The 14,492-nt window shown below is 44.4% G+C and overlaps 1 protein-coding gene across 2 annotated transcripts in view; it reads right to left on the minus strand.

The window, feature by feature from the left end:
- Prxl2c (peroxiredoxin like 2C) overlaps positions 1-12,096 on the minus strand; it is an 18,722-nt gene extending 6,626 nt beyond the window's left edge. The window contains exons 1-4 of one of the 2 annotated variants that reach the window (XM_021215875.2): positions 11,881-12,096; positions 11,657-11,725; positions 8,267-8,320; positions 7,993-8,098 (exon numbers count right to left, since the gene is read on the minus strand). In XM_021215875.2, coding sequence (XP_021071534.1) covers positions 7,993-8,098; positions 8,267-8,320; positions 11,657-11,725; positions 11,881-12,072 — 421 coding nt within the window. In that variant the 5' untranslated portion in view covers positions 12,073-12,096. The remainder of the gene's footprint in view (positions 1-7,992; positions 8,099-8,266; positions 8,321-11,656; positions 11,726-11,880) is intronic. The other variant, XM_021215876.2, reaches the window with a different exon arrangement.
- Between the last annotated feature and the right edge of the window lie 2,396 nt (positions 12,097-14,492).

Below are 14,492 nucleotides of genomic sequence, written 5' to 3' on the forward strand. Positions count from 1 at the left end.
TGGTTGTGAGCCACCATGTGGTTGCTGGGATTTGAACTCAGGACCTTCGGAAGAGCAGTCGGGTGCTCTTACCCACTGAGCCATCTCACCAGCCCAGTACCCCTTCTATCTTAACTTCCCATTGTATACTTGCTGATTTCTCACCTCATGCTCCTCTCCAGGACATATTCTGCTACACAGGCTGTTAATGATGGTCAATACCTTTTCTTCCTCCTGGGCCTATGACTAGGTTGCTCCTTCCAGTTTCACTCACATTAGCCTTGGAGATGTTCTAGCCAATGAGTAAAGTAGTTGCTTCCTGGCCAAGATTCCCAAAATCTCCCTCCAAGTTCTTGGAAAGCTTGGACTGGAAATGACAGAGCCACAGGAGGGCAGGGCACGGGCCTCACAAGTGCTGCTTGATGCCTGTCATTTTCTACTGTTTTCACAATGACTGATGCTTCTGTCTGTGACTAACGTTCCTGCTCCATTTGAGCTGAGAGACCCAGTATCTGCTCGTTTTAGAACTATTTTATGTCTCATTCTTGCCTTGTTTACATCAGACTTTAAGCTTTAAACTGATGACTGTAGAGAAAACCACTCAGGCTTAAACTTACCTTCCCCTACTGTATCCTCCTGATATCCTTCTGGTCAGTTTGACTCCAGCTACCTGTGGGTGCGTTTCTCCACATGCCAACTAAGCAGAGCCCCAGCGGTGACATAATCTCCCAGAAGATAATGTCAGGTCAGGCTGGCGGGAAGCTAAGTCTCATGATGGGGCCCTACTTAACGAAGACACTAACCACAAGCCTGGGTTTAATTTTAACAAATATTTATTTATAGTTTATGTAGATGAGTGTTTTGTCTGCATGTATGTCTGCAAAGCAGAAGACTGTGGCTGGCTGTAAAGTGGGATTCCCATAAGCCCTATTGGGATACAATGAATTTTCTTGAGTGGCTCACAGAATCCAAGCAGTCTATGATGGTTAATTTTAACTTTCAATGAAATTGAATTGAATTGAATTAAATTGACATGATCTAGAATCATCTGGGAAGGGCGTCTCAGTGAAGAACTGGTCTATATTAAATTGGCCTGTAGACATGTTTGTGGGGAAATCATCTTGATCAGTGTACCCACTGTGGGTGGCACCATTCTCTGGTTAGGGGATTCTGTATTATGAGTAGAGAAAGGAGGCTGAACATAAGCATGTGTTAATTCAAGGCCCTTGCTCTTGACTGAGGATGTAACGTGACCATACATTACTTACATACATACATACATACATACATACATACATACATACATACATAAAGTTCCTGCTGCCTTGAGTTCCTGTAGTGATGGCCTGTAACCCAGAATTGTGAGCCAAGTAAAATTACTCCTTTAAGCTGCATGCCACAAGATGTTTTTAATCACAGCAACAGAAATGAAACCATGACATAATCACTTAACACTCAGCATAAAATATCTAAGTGCTTTAACTTTTTAAGATTAAAAAAATGTTTTTGTGCTTTGTGTTTTTATTTTATTTCATTTTATGTGCATTGATGTTTTGCCTGCTTGTATGTCAGTGTGAGGGTGTCTGATCTAGGGATTGCAGACAGTTGTGAGCTACTGTCTTAGTCAGGGTTTCTTTTCCTGCACAAACATTATGACCAAGGAGCAAGTTGGGGAAGGAAAGGGTTTATTCAGCTTACACTTTCCACATTGCTGTTGATCACCAAAGGAAGTCAGGACTGGAACTCAAGCAGGTCAGGAAGCAGGAGCTGATGCAGTGGCCATGGAGGGATGTTACTTACTGGCTTGCTTGAGCTCCAGTCCTGACTTCCTTTGGTGATTAAAGGCAATGTAGAAATTGTCAGCTGAATAAACCCTTTCCTCCCCAACCTGATTCTTAGTCATGATGTTTGTGCAGGAATAGTAATCCTGACTAAGACAAATTGCTACCAGAATAGTGGGGTATTCCTGTGACAACCTGACCATGTTTTGGGGAGGACTGTGGAAGGACTTTGGAACTTTGAGCTAGATGAGCCTTTAGAATGTTAAGAGCTCTGTGCAATGTTCTATAGGAGCTTGGAAGATAATGTTGAAAACAGTGCAGACACTGGAGGCCTGGCTTGTGAAATTTCAGAAGGAAGATTAAAAACTCTTATCAGGGTCATGCTTTGATTGTGAAGATTCTGTGGTTTTGGTTAGCTGGGGCTGAAGAATCAGCTGTGATTAAGAAGATACCAGAACTACTAAAGCAAACCTTTGTGTTACTGGGACTATTGATGCTGGTTAGCTGGAGCTAAGAAATTAGCAGTGATTAAGAAGAGACCAGCAAAAAACAAAACAAAACAAAAACAAAAAACAACAACAACAAAAACTCCATACAGGGGCTGGAGAGATAGCTCAACGGTTAAGAGCATGGACTGCTCTTCCAGAGGTCCTGAGTTCAATTCCCAGCAACCACATGGTGGCTCACAACCATCTGTAATGGGATCTGATGCCCTCTTCAGGTGTGTCTGAAGACAGCTACAGTGTACTCATATAAATAAAATAAAAAAAATAAAAAAACTCCATACAGAATACACAAGATACAGCCCACAGAATTCAAAAGACTCAACAAGCTTAAGTGCCCAAGTGAGGATGTCTCAGTCCTACTTGGGAGAGAGAAGAAAGCAATCATTAGTGGGGAGGGAAGGAGGGACTTGAGAGGGAAAGGGGATGGGGGAAACTGATCTGGTATTGGGTGAGGGAAAAGGACTGAAGCCCTGAGGGCCTGAAGAAAGAATGTAAACAGGCAACCTCAGGAAATAGAAGAAGGGGGACCCCCCAGAGTGCACCAGAGACCTGGGAGGTGAGAGGCTGAAAGAATTGTTTCTGTGAAAGAATTACAGGGATGGAAATGGAGAGGAGCCTGAGGAAAAGGAGGTCCAGTGACAGGCCCAAAGTGGGATCCAGATCAAGGGGAGGTTCCAAGGCCTGACACTATTACTGAGGCTATGGAGCACTCACAAAAAGGGACCTATCATGACTGCCCTCCAAAAGACCCAACAAGCAGCTGAAAGAGTCAGATGCAGATATTTGCACCCAACCAATGGACAGAAGTAGCTGACCCCTGTTGTTGAATTAGGGAAGGCTGAAAGAATTTGAGGAGAAGGGTGATCCAATAGGAGGACCAGCAGTCTTAATTAATCTGGACCCTGAGATCTTTCAAAAACTGGACCAGCAAACAGACAGCATATACCAGCTGATATGAGGCCCCCAACACACATACAGTAGAGGACTTCCAGGTCTATGTTCATTCAGAGATGATGCACCTAACCCTCAAGAGACTGGAGGCCCCAGGGAGTTTAGAGGTCAGATGGGGTGGAGGGTGGGGAGGAGGTGTGGGGTGTGGAGCAGTTGGAGGGTGGGAGGGGAGGGGTGGGGAATCGAATATGGAGTGTAAAAAATGAATTACAAATAAAATTAAATTTAAAAATAAAAAAGAAGAAGAGAACAGCATCACTGAGGTGTATGGGCATTTTTTGCCTGCATATACATCTGTGTACCATGTGCAGTGTCCCATGATGGCCCCTATCTTAGTCTGTGTTTCACCTCCCCTAAGCGCCATGTTGGCACCACAGTAGTGAAGTGAAATTCAGAACCACATGTGCCATGTGCAGTGTCCCATGAGGATTGGAAGAGGGACTTGGATCCCCTGTAGCTGGAGTCTCATACTGTTGTGACCTACTTGGGGTCCTGAGAATTAAGCTAGCTCCCCAGCTTCATAAAATAATTTTTTAAAGGTTCCTCCTTGTAAGGCCAGTGTAACTCTGAGAGTCATTCTTAGGATACTCACTTAAAAATTAAAACATTGGCTGCTCTTATAAGGGACATGGCGTCTCAAACTGTTTATAATCTGGTTCTGGGAACCTGATGGATGCCTTGTGAGCACAGCATGCACATGGTACACAGATGTCAGTCATTCTCAACAGTTCTTATCTGTGATGCCCACAGTGTAGGATGCTTCTTGAGGGATGGTGATAAAGAGCAGCCTCTGCCTTCTAGAGATTTCAGTGCAGCTTAGTAGACTGTGATGCAGGAAAAGCGGAGGGGACAAGTGCCTGTTTGGGGGATGAGATGCAGTCCCAGCTCACCATGAAAGTTACTGGTGGTATGAGGGTGGGAAAGGGGTGCTCTAGACAAAGGCAAATGTACAAAGGCTTTGGGAAATGCCACTCGATTGAAGACAGGCAGGTACCTGCCTCTGACTGAACTGGTATGAGAATGACTGACAGGTGTGTGAGTTCTGTTGGGATGATCTATACCCATACAAACTACATCACAAGGTTATATAGGGGTGGCCATGTATTTTCAAAGGTGTTGTCATTTCTATGGACCATTACCTGCTTTCTACAATTTAAATGTTTGTCACCTTCTCACCTGCCCCCAAAGAGGAAAAAGCAAGTTGCCACAGGGAAGTCATGGACGGTCATGTTGCCCTCTAACTAGCCAAAAGCAACACTGAGATGTGGACTCTTTGTAGTCCTGCTGCTGTTTGGCTCAGTATGAATGGAACCTCTCCCACTATGCTAATAGCTTTTGTTAAACAAAGAGCTGGAGGCTGGCTAAAACTGGGCAGAAGGACAGGCAGAAGACCAGGCAGAAAGACAGAGGCAGGAGACAAAAGCATGGTCAGAAACAAATCAGGGAAGAAGAGAGAGAGAGGGAGAGAGAGAGACAGAGAGAGAGAGACACCATGGCGGGATGCAATGGCAGGGAAGTAGGGATAGGTTAGAGGCTACCTGAGAGACTGCCTTGTACTATACAGATGTCTCCCCATCTTTATTATTAAACCTCAAGTGTGCCCCCAGAAAGCTCTGCAATAGAGTTCTCATATCTAGTATTTGGAAAGCAACTTCAGTCTACAAAAGACAGGTTAACTGAGCTGGGCTTAGTGCTGTGAGCACTCAGGAGGCAGACGTGGTGGGACCACAAGTTCAAGGCCAGACTGGAGCTACATACATAGTGAGACCCAATCTCAAATAAAAATATTGCTAATGCTTGTTAAGGTCTACTAAGCATACTGAAGTTATAGCAAGAATAGGGAATGTGGCCAACGCAACGTTGACTAACATGGAACTCTCTAACTCATGGTACAGTGGGCATACAGTGAGCTGCAAGGGATCATTAGAGTCCCGGGAGAGAAGCCTCTCTCTCTGCTTGAACTGTTATTGGGAAGCTGGGTTTACTATCCTGTGACGTGGCATGAGTAACAAATGCATGTAAACTCACCGTATTTTATATTAATCATGGAAGTAAGATGCCCTCATGAAGTCTAAGTATAAAGGTTGGATAGGGTGCCATCTGGTGGCAGACAGCTTGCCTAGCATATACAAGGCTTCTCTGGACCTCTCAAAATGCCAATTTTCTCACTTCAACTTTGAGGAGAATACTGAAATATCTTCTAAAACCTTTTCCTTAAATACAAAAATGAATACTAGAGGTTTTTGTTAAAACTGTTTTCGTTTTCACAAAAAACAGGACTAAAGAGAACAATTTTCTCCTGGCTGCTCTTGTTCATTCAATGCCCCCCTCCTCATCTCCACGTTATTTGCTGTGGGTTGTAAGAAACTTCCTAAAGAATCGGAGCTTAACAGGAAGACCAGAACCCCCAGAGTTCCCTGGGACTAAACCACCAGTCAAAGAAAACACATGGTGGGATTCGTGTCTCTAGCTGCATATGTAGCAGAGGATGGCCTAGTCAGCCATCAATGGGAGGAGAGGTCTTGCAAAGATTCTATGCCCCAGTATAGGGGAATGCCAGGGCCAGGAAGCAGGAGTGGGTGGATTGAGGAGCAGGGGGAGGGGGAAAAAGATAGGGGATTTTCTGAGAGGAAACAAGGAAAGGGGATAGCATTTGAAATGTAAATAAATAATTAAAAAAAAAAAAAAAAAAAAAAAAAAGACCAGAATGCCAGGAGAAACACACAGACTGTGGAAGCCTGGCTCGTGAGGCATAAAGGAGAACAGGACTTAAGTGGGAACAGGGCTGCTGACCATTAGTGTCACACTCTGACAAAGAATCTGGCTACACCATGCCCACCTCCTTGAAAAAAAAACAAAAAACCTGAGGTTGGACCAGGATGTCTGGCAGAAGCCGTCTCACGACATGTAAAGTCAGTACAGGCTGTGCATGGTTACTGTTCACTATTCCCCATCAGTCGTGCAGTCAGAGAGGGAGGGCAGAGATATGACATAGCAAAAAAGAGGATGTGAGCAAATTCTACAGGTAAGTCCTGTGCAGAGAAGGGCGATGTGATTGTTAAGGAGGTGAGGGTCACTAAATAGAACCTCTGGCTCTTCACAGACAAGAAAAAGGTGCTTGGAGGACAGGATCCCAAGACTGGAGCCTCGCTTGGGCTTAAGGAAATATAAGTCCACCTGAAGAACAGCCCGAGCTGACAGTACTACTGAGGGGTTCTCTGCCCTAACAGAACTGCTTAGGGACCCAGGTACAACCCCTGAGGTCAGGTCATTATCACTACTGTAGAAGGGAGTCAGTCTGCAACTTGAACTGGCAGAACTGGGCAGCATTGACTGTGGCGGTTGTAACATGAGAATTGCAGAAGATATGGGGCCATGACAGCTTGCACCAATGTCTCACAGAGCCGCTGGGGCCAGGCAATGTGTAGCAGTGTCACATTCCCTGCAAGTGGCTTGAGAGGCCATCACATAGTGTTGTGAAGGTAAAGCTTACGACGCTGCAATGGGGATCCCAGGATACAGACGCCAGGACTGTGGGACATCTACTAAAGAAAGCCTCTCACACGGAGCAGAGCCAGCTCAGCAGAAGGGCAACACGTGTTGCAGACAGCTGAAATGGATGGGTGGGGCTATCTAGGCTTACTGAAGCACAGGATTCCACCAAGAGTTCCGGGTGAGGGACATGGAATTTAGCTTTTGGTATTAGTCCTGTTGCGTGTTGTTCTTTCCTTGCTGTCCTGGTTTTTATCAACCTGACACAAACTTAAACATATCTGAGATGAGGGAATCTTGACTGAGAAAATGCCTTTAATAAGACTGAGCTGTACACTCGGGAGGCAGAGGCAGGTGTATTTCTGAGTTCGAGGCCAGTCTGGTCTACAAAGTGAGTTCCAGGACAGCCAGGGCTATAAAGAGAAACCCTGTCTCAAAAAAAACAAAAAAAACAAACAAACAAAAAAACAAAAACAAAAAAAACCCAACTGAGCTGTAGGCAAGTCTGTGGGGGTATTTTCTTAATAGACGATTGGTGTGGGAAAGTCCATTTCACTGTGGGTGGGACTACTTCTGGGTGAGTGCTCCTAGCCTGTACAGGAAAGCAGGCTGACCAAGCTATGGGGACAAGCCAGTCAGCAGTGTTCCTCTATGGCTGTTTCACTTCCTGCCTCCGGGTCCTTGGCTTGAGTTCATGCCCTGACTTGCTTCACTGACAGACGGTGATGTGTAAGTACAAGATGAAATAAACCCTTTCCTCACCAAGTTATGTTTGGTGATGGCGTTTATCACCACAAAAAAAATCTAAGACACCTATTACCATCCCTTTTTTCTCAAATGAAAGTATTTACTCTGCACCACTGTATATTGAAGATGTGTAAAATTTAAAAAGTAATTTATTTTACAGGGGGCTCACAGTTCGAAGCCTAAATCTCAGAAAAGCCTTTGGGTTTCTAAACAGAGCTAAAACCTTAAATTCCCTTTGCCAAGAAATATGTATATGTGTGTTCATGTGTACAGGAGCCCTTGGACACCAGAGAGGGTGTCAGATTCCTCAGAACTGGAGTTACAGCTTGTTGTAAGCCACTATGTGGGTGCTAGGACCTGAACCTAGGTCCTCTGAAATAGCAGCAAGTGCCCTTGACCATTAAGCCAACTCACCAGCCCCTGGGATAACTATTTTGTCACAAAGACTATTGAACACAGCTTTCCCATGTACAAATCCTAGTTTGAGAAGACACATGTGTCTGAGAGAATCATATCTCAAGTGAAACATGTCTTACCAGAGGAGGAAATTTCTTCACCTCTTTTCATTCCCAATCTTTTGTAAATTTCTCTCTCAGGATCAACATAGATTTCATGAGAATATCCAGTCAGTTTGCAGAAAGGCTAAAAAAAAGAAAATAAAATAATTGGAATTTCTCATGAGAACAAATAAGAGACAAGCAAAGACAATCTAGCTTTCTGCCAAGGAGCCTACAGTCGGGGTTCAACAAATGTAATTTTGTATCTTAAATCTATTTAAAAAGGTGGCCCCTCTGTTTGCTAGATAGTTACCTCAATATGATGGTATGATGATTGTCCAATCACTATGAGGGTGACATCTGCTTCCTTTGGGAGGAAGAAGGACAAGTACATATTATTAGAAACTATGTGTATTCCAAAGAACTTTCCCTAAAGCAATTCTTTCCTTTTGTTCTAATGCCACCTATAGGCTTCGAGGAGAATGGAAAACAAAATTGCTTGAGTAGAAAGAAATGCTTATGATATTTGAGTAATTCAGATGATTTGTTTTCTCTATGTAAGAATTTCAAGGCCTAAGAATCAAACACAAAACTATTAGAAGGAAACCCAGAGGGAAGCTCAGTAGCACTGTCTAGCAATGGTTTGGCTTGGTGAGTAAAGGTGCTACTGTGCCTGATGACCTGAGTCCCATCTCAGGGACCCACATGGTGGAGAGAACTGACTCCTGCAAGCTGCCTGACCTCCACACATGCACACATAAGTCAATAGATCACAGTAACAAAAGCTAACACACCTTATAGCAAAGGAAACGACAGAGAAAAGACACAACCCACTGACTGGACTAAGAAAACCTATGCAAAGTAGGCACTTGTCAGGAGACCTTTGAAGTCTATCTTACTAATCCAAATACAGCAAGAAGACAATCCAGTTTTTAAAAATGGACTAAAAATGGGATATGGACCAGGACCTGTCTAGTATGCTCAGGTTCTGAGTTTGACCTCTAATAACAAAGAACTAGGCCAGTAGCTTATGAAATCATTCTCGGGCTAGGGAGATGGTTCAGTGGTTAAAGTGCGTGATGAGAATCTGAGTTCTATCCCCAGAATCCATGGAAAAAGGCGAGTGCAGCTGTAGGGGTGTGTAAAACCCCAGCAAGACAGAGGTGGAAGCAGGTGGATCCTGTTGCTCCCGGTTCAGTCAGCCCATTCAAATCAGCAAGCTCCAGACCAGTGAGAGATGTTACATAAAAACCATGAATAGCCCCCGAGGAACAACACTTGTGGTTTAACCTCTGGCCTTCATGCTCATGCATGTGCAAACTTGTACACCCACGCACACAAATTTGTACACTCTCGACACAAAATGTTGAGCATCACTTATCATTAGAGAAATGAAAACAGAAATGAGGTATTCCTTCACCTTAGGAGAGATGCTACTAATAAAAAAGAAGTCAATATCTGTGAGGACATGGAACAAAGAGAATCTTTACATGGTGCTGAAAAGAATGAAATGGCACAGTTTTTACGAAAAGAGTAGTACAAGGGTTCTTCCAAAAATTAAAGAGAACTGCCACATGATTCAGAACTGCCACTGTTGGTGATATATCCAAAAGAACTGAAATGATCACGCCAAAGAAACCCCACACTTCCATGTTCACCGTAGCACTGTCAACACCAGCTGAGGCAAAGAAGCAACTCAGGTGTCCATCAGTGGACAAATGCATAAAGGAAAGTGTTGTACCCCAAGAAATAGCATCCAACTATAAAAACATTGGTTTTGGTTTTCCGAAACAGGGTTTCTGTGTAAGAGCCCTGGCGGTCCTAGATTTGATTTGTAGACCAGACTGCTCTCCAACTTGCAGAGATACTCCTGCCTCTCTGCCTCCTGAGCGCTGGCATTAAAGGCATGAGCCAGCAAGCCTGGCTGAGGGTTTGTTTTGTTTTTGTTATTTGTAAAACATGGAGGCCATTATGATGAGTGAAATAAGCCAGGGACAGAAAGACAAATACTGGATGATCCCACATATAATACATACGGAGTCAAACATTATAACACATGGAAGTAGAGAAACAAAACAATGGCTACCACGGGCTGGGAGAAAGGGAATGGAACACACTGAAACTTGCTCAAAGGGTACAATTTCAGTGAGACATGAGGAAGAGGGATCCTTTTAGAAATGGGCTGTCCAGCACAGTGACATAGTTACTAGTAACGTGCTACTCCAAAATCACCAAAAACCATCTACTTTAAATGTTCTTTGTGGGGCTGGAAAGATGGCTCAATGGTTAAGAGCACTGACTGCTCTTCCAGAGGTCCTGAGTTAAGTTCCTAGCAACCACATAGTGGCTTACAACCCTCTGTAATGAGATAGGATGCCCTCTTCTGGTGTGTCTGAAGTCAGTAACAGTGCACTCATATAAATAAAACAAACAAATCTTTATATGTTCTTTGTAAGCACATGCACATCATGTTTATTGCTGCATTATTCACAATACAGAACCAGCATGGGTATCTGCCAGCAGATGCATGTACAAAAAAAAAAACAAAAAACAAAAAACAAAAAACAAAACAACCCAACATCAACAATTCCCCCTCTACACACACACACACACACACACACACACACACACACACACGGAAATGCAATCAGCCATAAAGAATGAGGTAATGATTATGAACTGCAGGAAATGAGTGGAAATGGACAACATTATGCCAAGTCAAACAAACCACAGACAGACAAATATGGTATTGTTTTCTCTCAAATGCAGAATCTAGGATTAAATTTATATGCACACATTTATGTAGAGTATGCAAGTAGAAAGGGTGTTGTGAGGATGAGGTCTAGGGGCATGAGGGAATGAGAGGGTAAAGGAATAGCAAGAAAACAAAGAAGACCAATGTGTCTCTGGAGGAGGGAAGCAGCAAGAAGGGTGACCACAAATAAGAATGGAGTAGGCATGTATGAAAATATCACAGTGAGACCCATTTCTCTTTATGCTAAGTAACTCATGCCAACAATATTAAAAATGTTTACAACGCAAAGATGCTTCAGTGTATTATAAACAAAAGGAATAGAAGGGCAGGCAAAAGTTTTTAATTTTTTCCTCATGCATCTTGTAAATGTGTGTTGAAAATAGATCTTAGGGGCTGGAGAGATGGCTCAGTGGTTAAGAGCACTGACTGTTCTTCTGAAGGTCCTGAGTTCAAATCCCAGCAACCACATGGTGGCTCACAACCATCCGTAATGAGATCTGATGCCCTCTTCTGGTGTGTCTGAAGACAGCTACAGTGTACTTAGATATAATTATAAATAAATCTTAAAAAAAAAAAAAGAAAATAGATCTTAGTTTTACAAATGCCCAGTGTCTTCGGTTACAAAGCTCATCTGGGGACTGAAGAAAAACGCAAAGCTGCACTTTTAATATATGTTACATTTTCCTATAATGGATAGCTATTTGGGTTGTAAAATTAAAGGGTCCAAAACATCAGCTGCTGTCTGTGTTTTGATTTTTGCGTTCTTACGCAACACAGGCAGTTTACCAGGTAAAATTATGGTAGTCCGATCCCAAGAGGGCGCAAAGGAGCGCATTAGGACAGAAATAGACTCCCGTGGGTCTCAGCAGCCCCAGAGGATGGAGGAGGGCCACCCACCCACAGCTCACTCCACTGCATCGGCCACTGTTGCTCACTCGGGAAACTTACTCGGAGGAAGCTCTTGGGGATTTTGGCCAGATCTTCGACATATTCTTTACAGACGTAACACAAGAAATGCTGAAAGGCAACCATGCAGAAGAGCACGTCAACAAGGTAGCAGCCAGGTTCCAGAAGGTCCAGCGCTCGGTTCCAGGCGAGGTGCTGCACCCGCCGCGGCCCAGGAGCTGGGCGGCCCACGAGAGGCACTTCCCTCCTACTCTACCCGTGCTCACCCTCACAAACACCACCACGGCTCGCCGCTCTCGGAACAGCGCTCCGAACGTCACCCGTCTCCCAGACGCGTCCAGCACGGGCAGCTCCGCTACGGCGGCCGCTAGCGGCTGCCCGCGCTCTGTGACCGAGCCGGCCGGGCTCGGGACCCGACCTGCGCAGCCGCTGACCTGCCGCGTCACCGGCGCGGCCATCGGGGAGGAGGGCGACCGCTCAGGTCAACCACGGACCGCGGGAGGCGGGGCCAAGCGGGAGGGGCGGGGCTGAGACTGGAAAGGCGGGGTCACGAGGGTGAGGAGGGGACTGGAGGCGGGGTCACGCGGGGCCGATCCTTAGGAGGCGTGGCCAAAGGGACGCTATGGAGCTACAGAAGGAAAACACTCCAAACCGTTCTTCCAGTTTGCTATGGGAGATGCAGCTGAGCCATTCCCTCTTTCTACTGCCTACAAAACTTTCCAATAAAAATCATATTCTTTACAGTCGTCACACAAGAAATGCTGAAGAAGGGCTGGAAAGATAGATCAGCGGTTAACAGCAGTGGCTTACCTTGTAGAGAACCAGGGGGTTCAGTTTCCAGCATCCACATTGCAGCTCACAACTCTAGTCCCAGGGTATCTGATACCCCGCCACCCACAGGCACCGTTCAGAGTGCCAACTGCTCTTAAAGAGGACCCAAGTTAGATTCACAGTTCCCACATCAGATGTTCATAACTGCCGGTAACTCTGACACCTTCTTGGGGATCTGCAGGCATCTGCACTCACACAGAGTGAGGGACAGAGGAATGGAGAGAGTGAGACAGAGAAAGAGTGGGTGGGGAGGAAGAAATTAAAAATAACAGTTCATTAAAATTTTTTAGATTAATAGCTGAGGCTGTGGTGGTGCACGCTTTAATTCCAGCACTTGGGAGGCAGAAGCAGGCAGATCGCTGAGTTCGAGGCCAGCCTGGTCTACCAGTGAGTTCTAGGACACCCAGGACTACACAGAGAAACCCTGTCTCGAAAAAATGAAAATAACAAAACTTAAATTACATTTTACTTATTTTGTGTTTGTGTGTGTGTGTGTGTGTGTGTGTGTGTGTGTGTGTGTGTGTGTGGTCTCCGTGTGGGTATATATAAGTTTCTCTTGTGTGTGGAGGTCAAAAGACTTGGAAGTTGGCTCTCTGCTTCCATCGTGTGGATCCCAAATATTGAACTCATGGCAAGTGCATTTATCTACAGTGCCACCTCCCAGGCCCAGCACCTGGTATTTGTAATCACCGCCTTACATTCCCTATTCTGTATTCCCTTTTCCCACAGAAGCCACTTCAGCTGGTTGTGGGTCTTTACCTGATTCAGTGACCAAAATCATTTCCATTGACTTTAAACCTTCTATGGGACAGCCTGCTTTCCAGACACTTCCTTATTCCCCTGTTTTCCTCAGTAATCAGGACCAGTCACTGTAGGCAGAGCAGTAAGATACTTCTATGCCTGTTTTTTCAAAGGAGACCACGGAAACAAATAAAGCCTGCACAAAGAATGCATAAAAGAAAGACTTCCTAACACAGTTAAGGCTTCTATCCTGCAGGTGGGTTCTATTTGAGTCAACTTTTGATCTCGGTAACAAATTTTGCATTTTACTTCAGTCAGTTCTTCATTCCTCTAAGAATTTGTATTGCACTTATTGTATGTGCGTATGTGGGCACATTGTGACACTGCCTGTGTAGAGATCAGAGGACAACTTGTGGGAGTCAGTTCTGTCCTTCTATCACATGGGGTACAAGAGATTTCATCCAGGTTGTCAGGCTCGGCAGTAAGTAAGCAGAGCTATGTCCTGACCCAGTTTCTTTCTAATAAACAAAACACATGTAGGGATAATCTCGTGTACTGCGTGGAAGTATCACCTGTCAATAAAAAGCTGAGGCATGATTAGAAGATGGGACATCTGGCAGAGAGAGAGGAACTCTGGGAAAGAGTTAGGTGTAGGAGATTCACTATGTGTACTCGGTGGAAGTCAGATGTATAAAACAGAGGAGAGGTAACAAGCCAGGTAACAGACATAGAATAATATAAACTGGATAACTGAGCTATGAGCTTAAGGCCTAGGCATTTTAAAATAAATAATAAGCATCGGAGTTGTTATTCTGGAACTGGGGTTCAGAAGGAAAAGAACATAGCAATAGTAGAAACTGTCTGGACTCTGGGTGCTATCCTTGTTGCACTAACTCTGAAGGAGACATTGACCTGTGTGTTGTTCTCTATAACCCCAAATCATGAAGTCTTCCCAAAGATAGCTGACATGTTAGGACAAAACGAAATCACAACTCACTCTTCACAAGTCAGATAAAATATTATATGGGTTTTTGTGAAATTAATCCAGCATGGTAGAAAATGTGATGGATCAGAATTTGTTGGGGGTGTTTTCCTGCAGCGTGTGTTCATGTGCACTATGTATTCATGTGCACTGTGTATTCATGTACACTGTGATTCATGTGCACTGTGTACTTATGTGCATTGTACTCATGTGCACTGTGTATTCAGGTGCTGATTTCTGTACCCAGAGATCTGACTGCAGTCTAGACTTTGGAATGACTCAGTATTTTGTAAAACATTCTTCTCTATCGCCTCCTGGTTGGTT

This window comes from Mus pahari, chromosome 16 (genome assembly GCF_900095145.1).
Source record: "Mus pahari chromosome 16, PAHARI_EIJ_v1.1, whole genome shotgun sequence".
Lineage (NCBI taxonomy): Eukaryota > Metazoa > Chordata > Mammalia > Rodentia > Muridae > Mus > Mus pahari.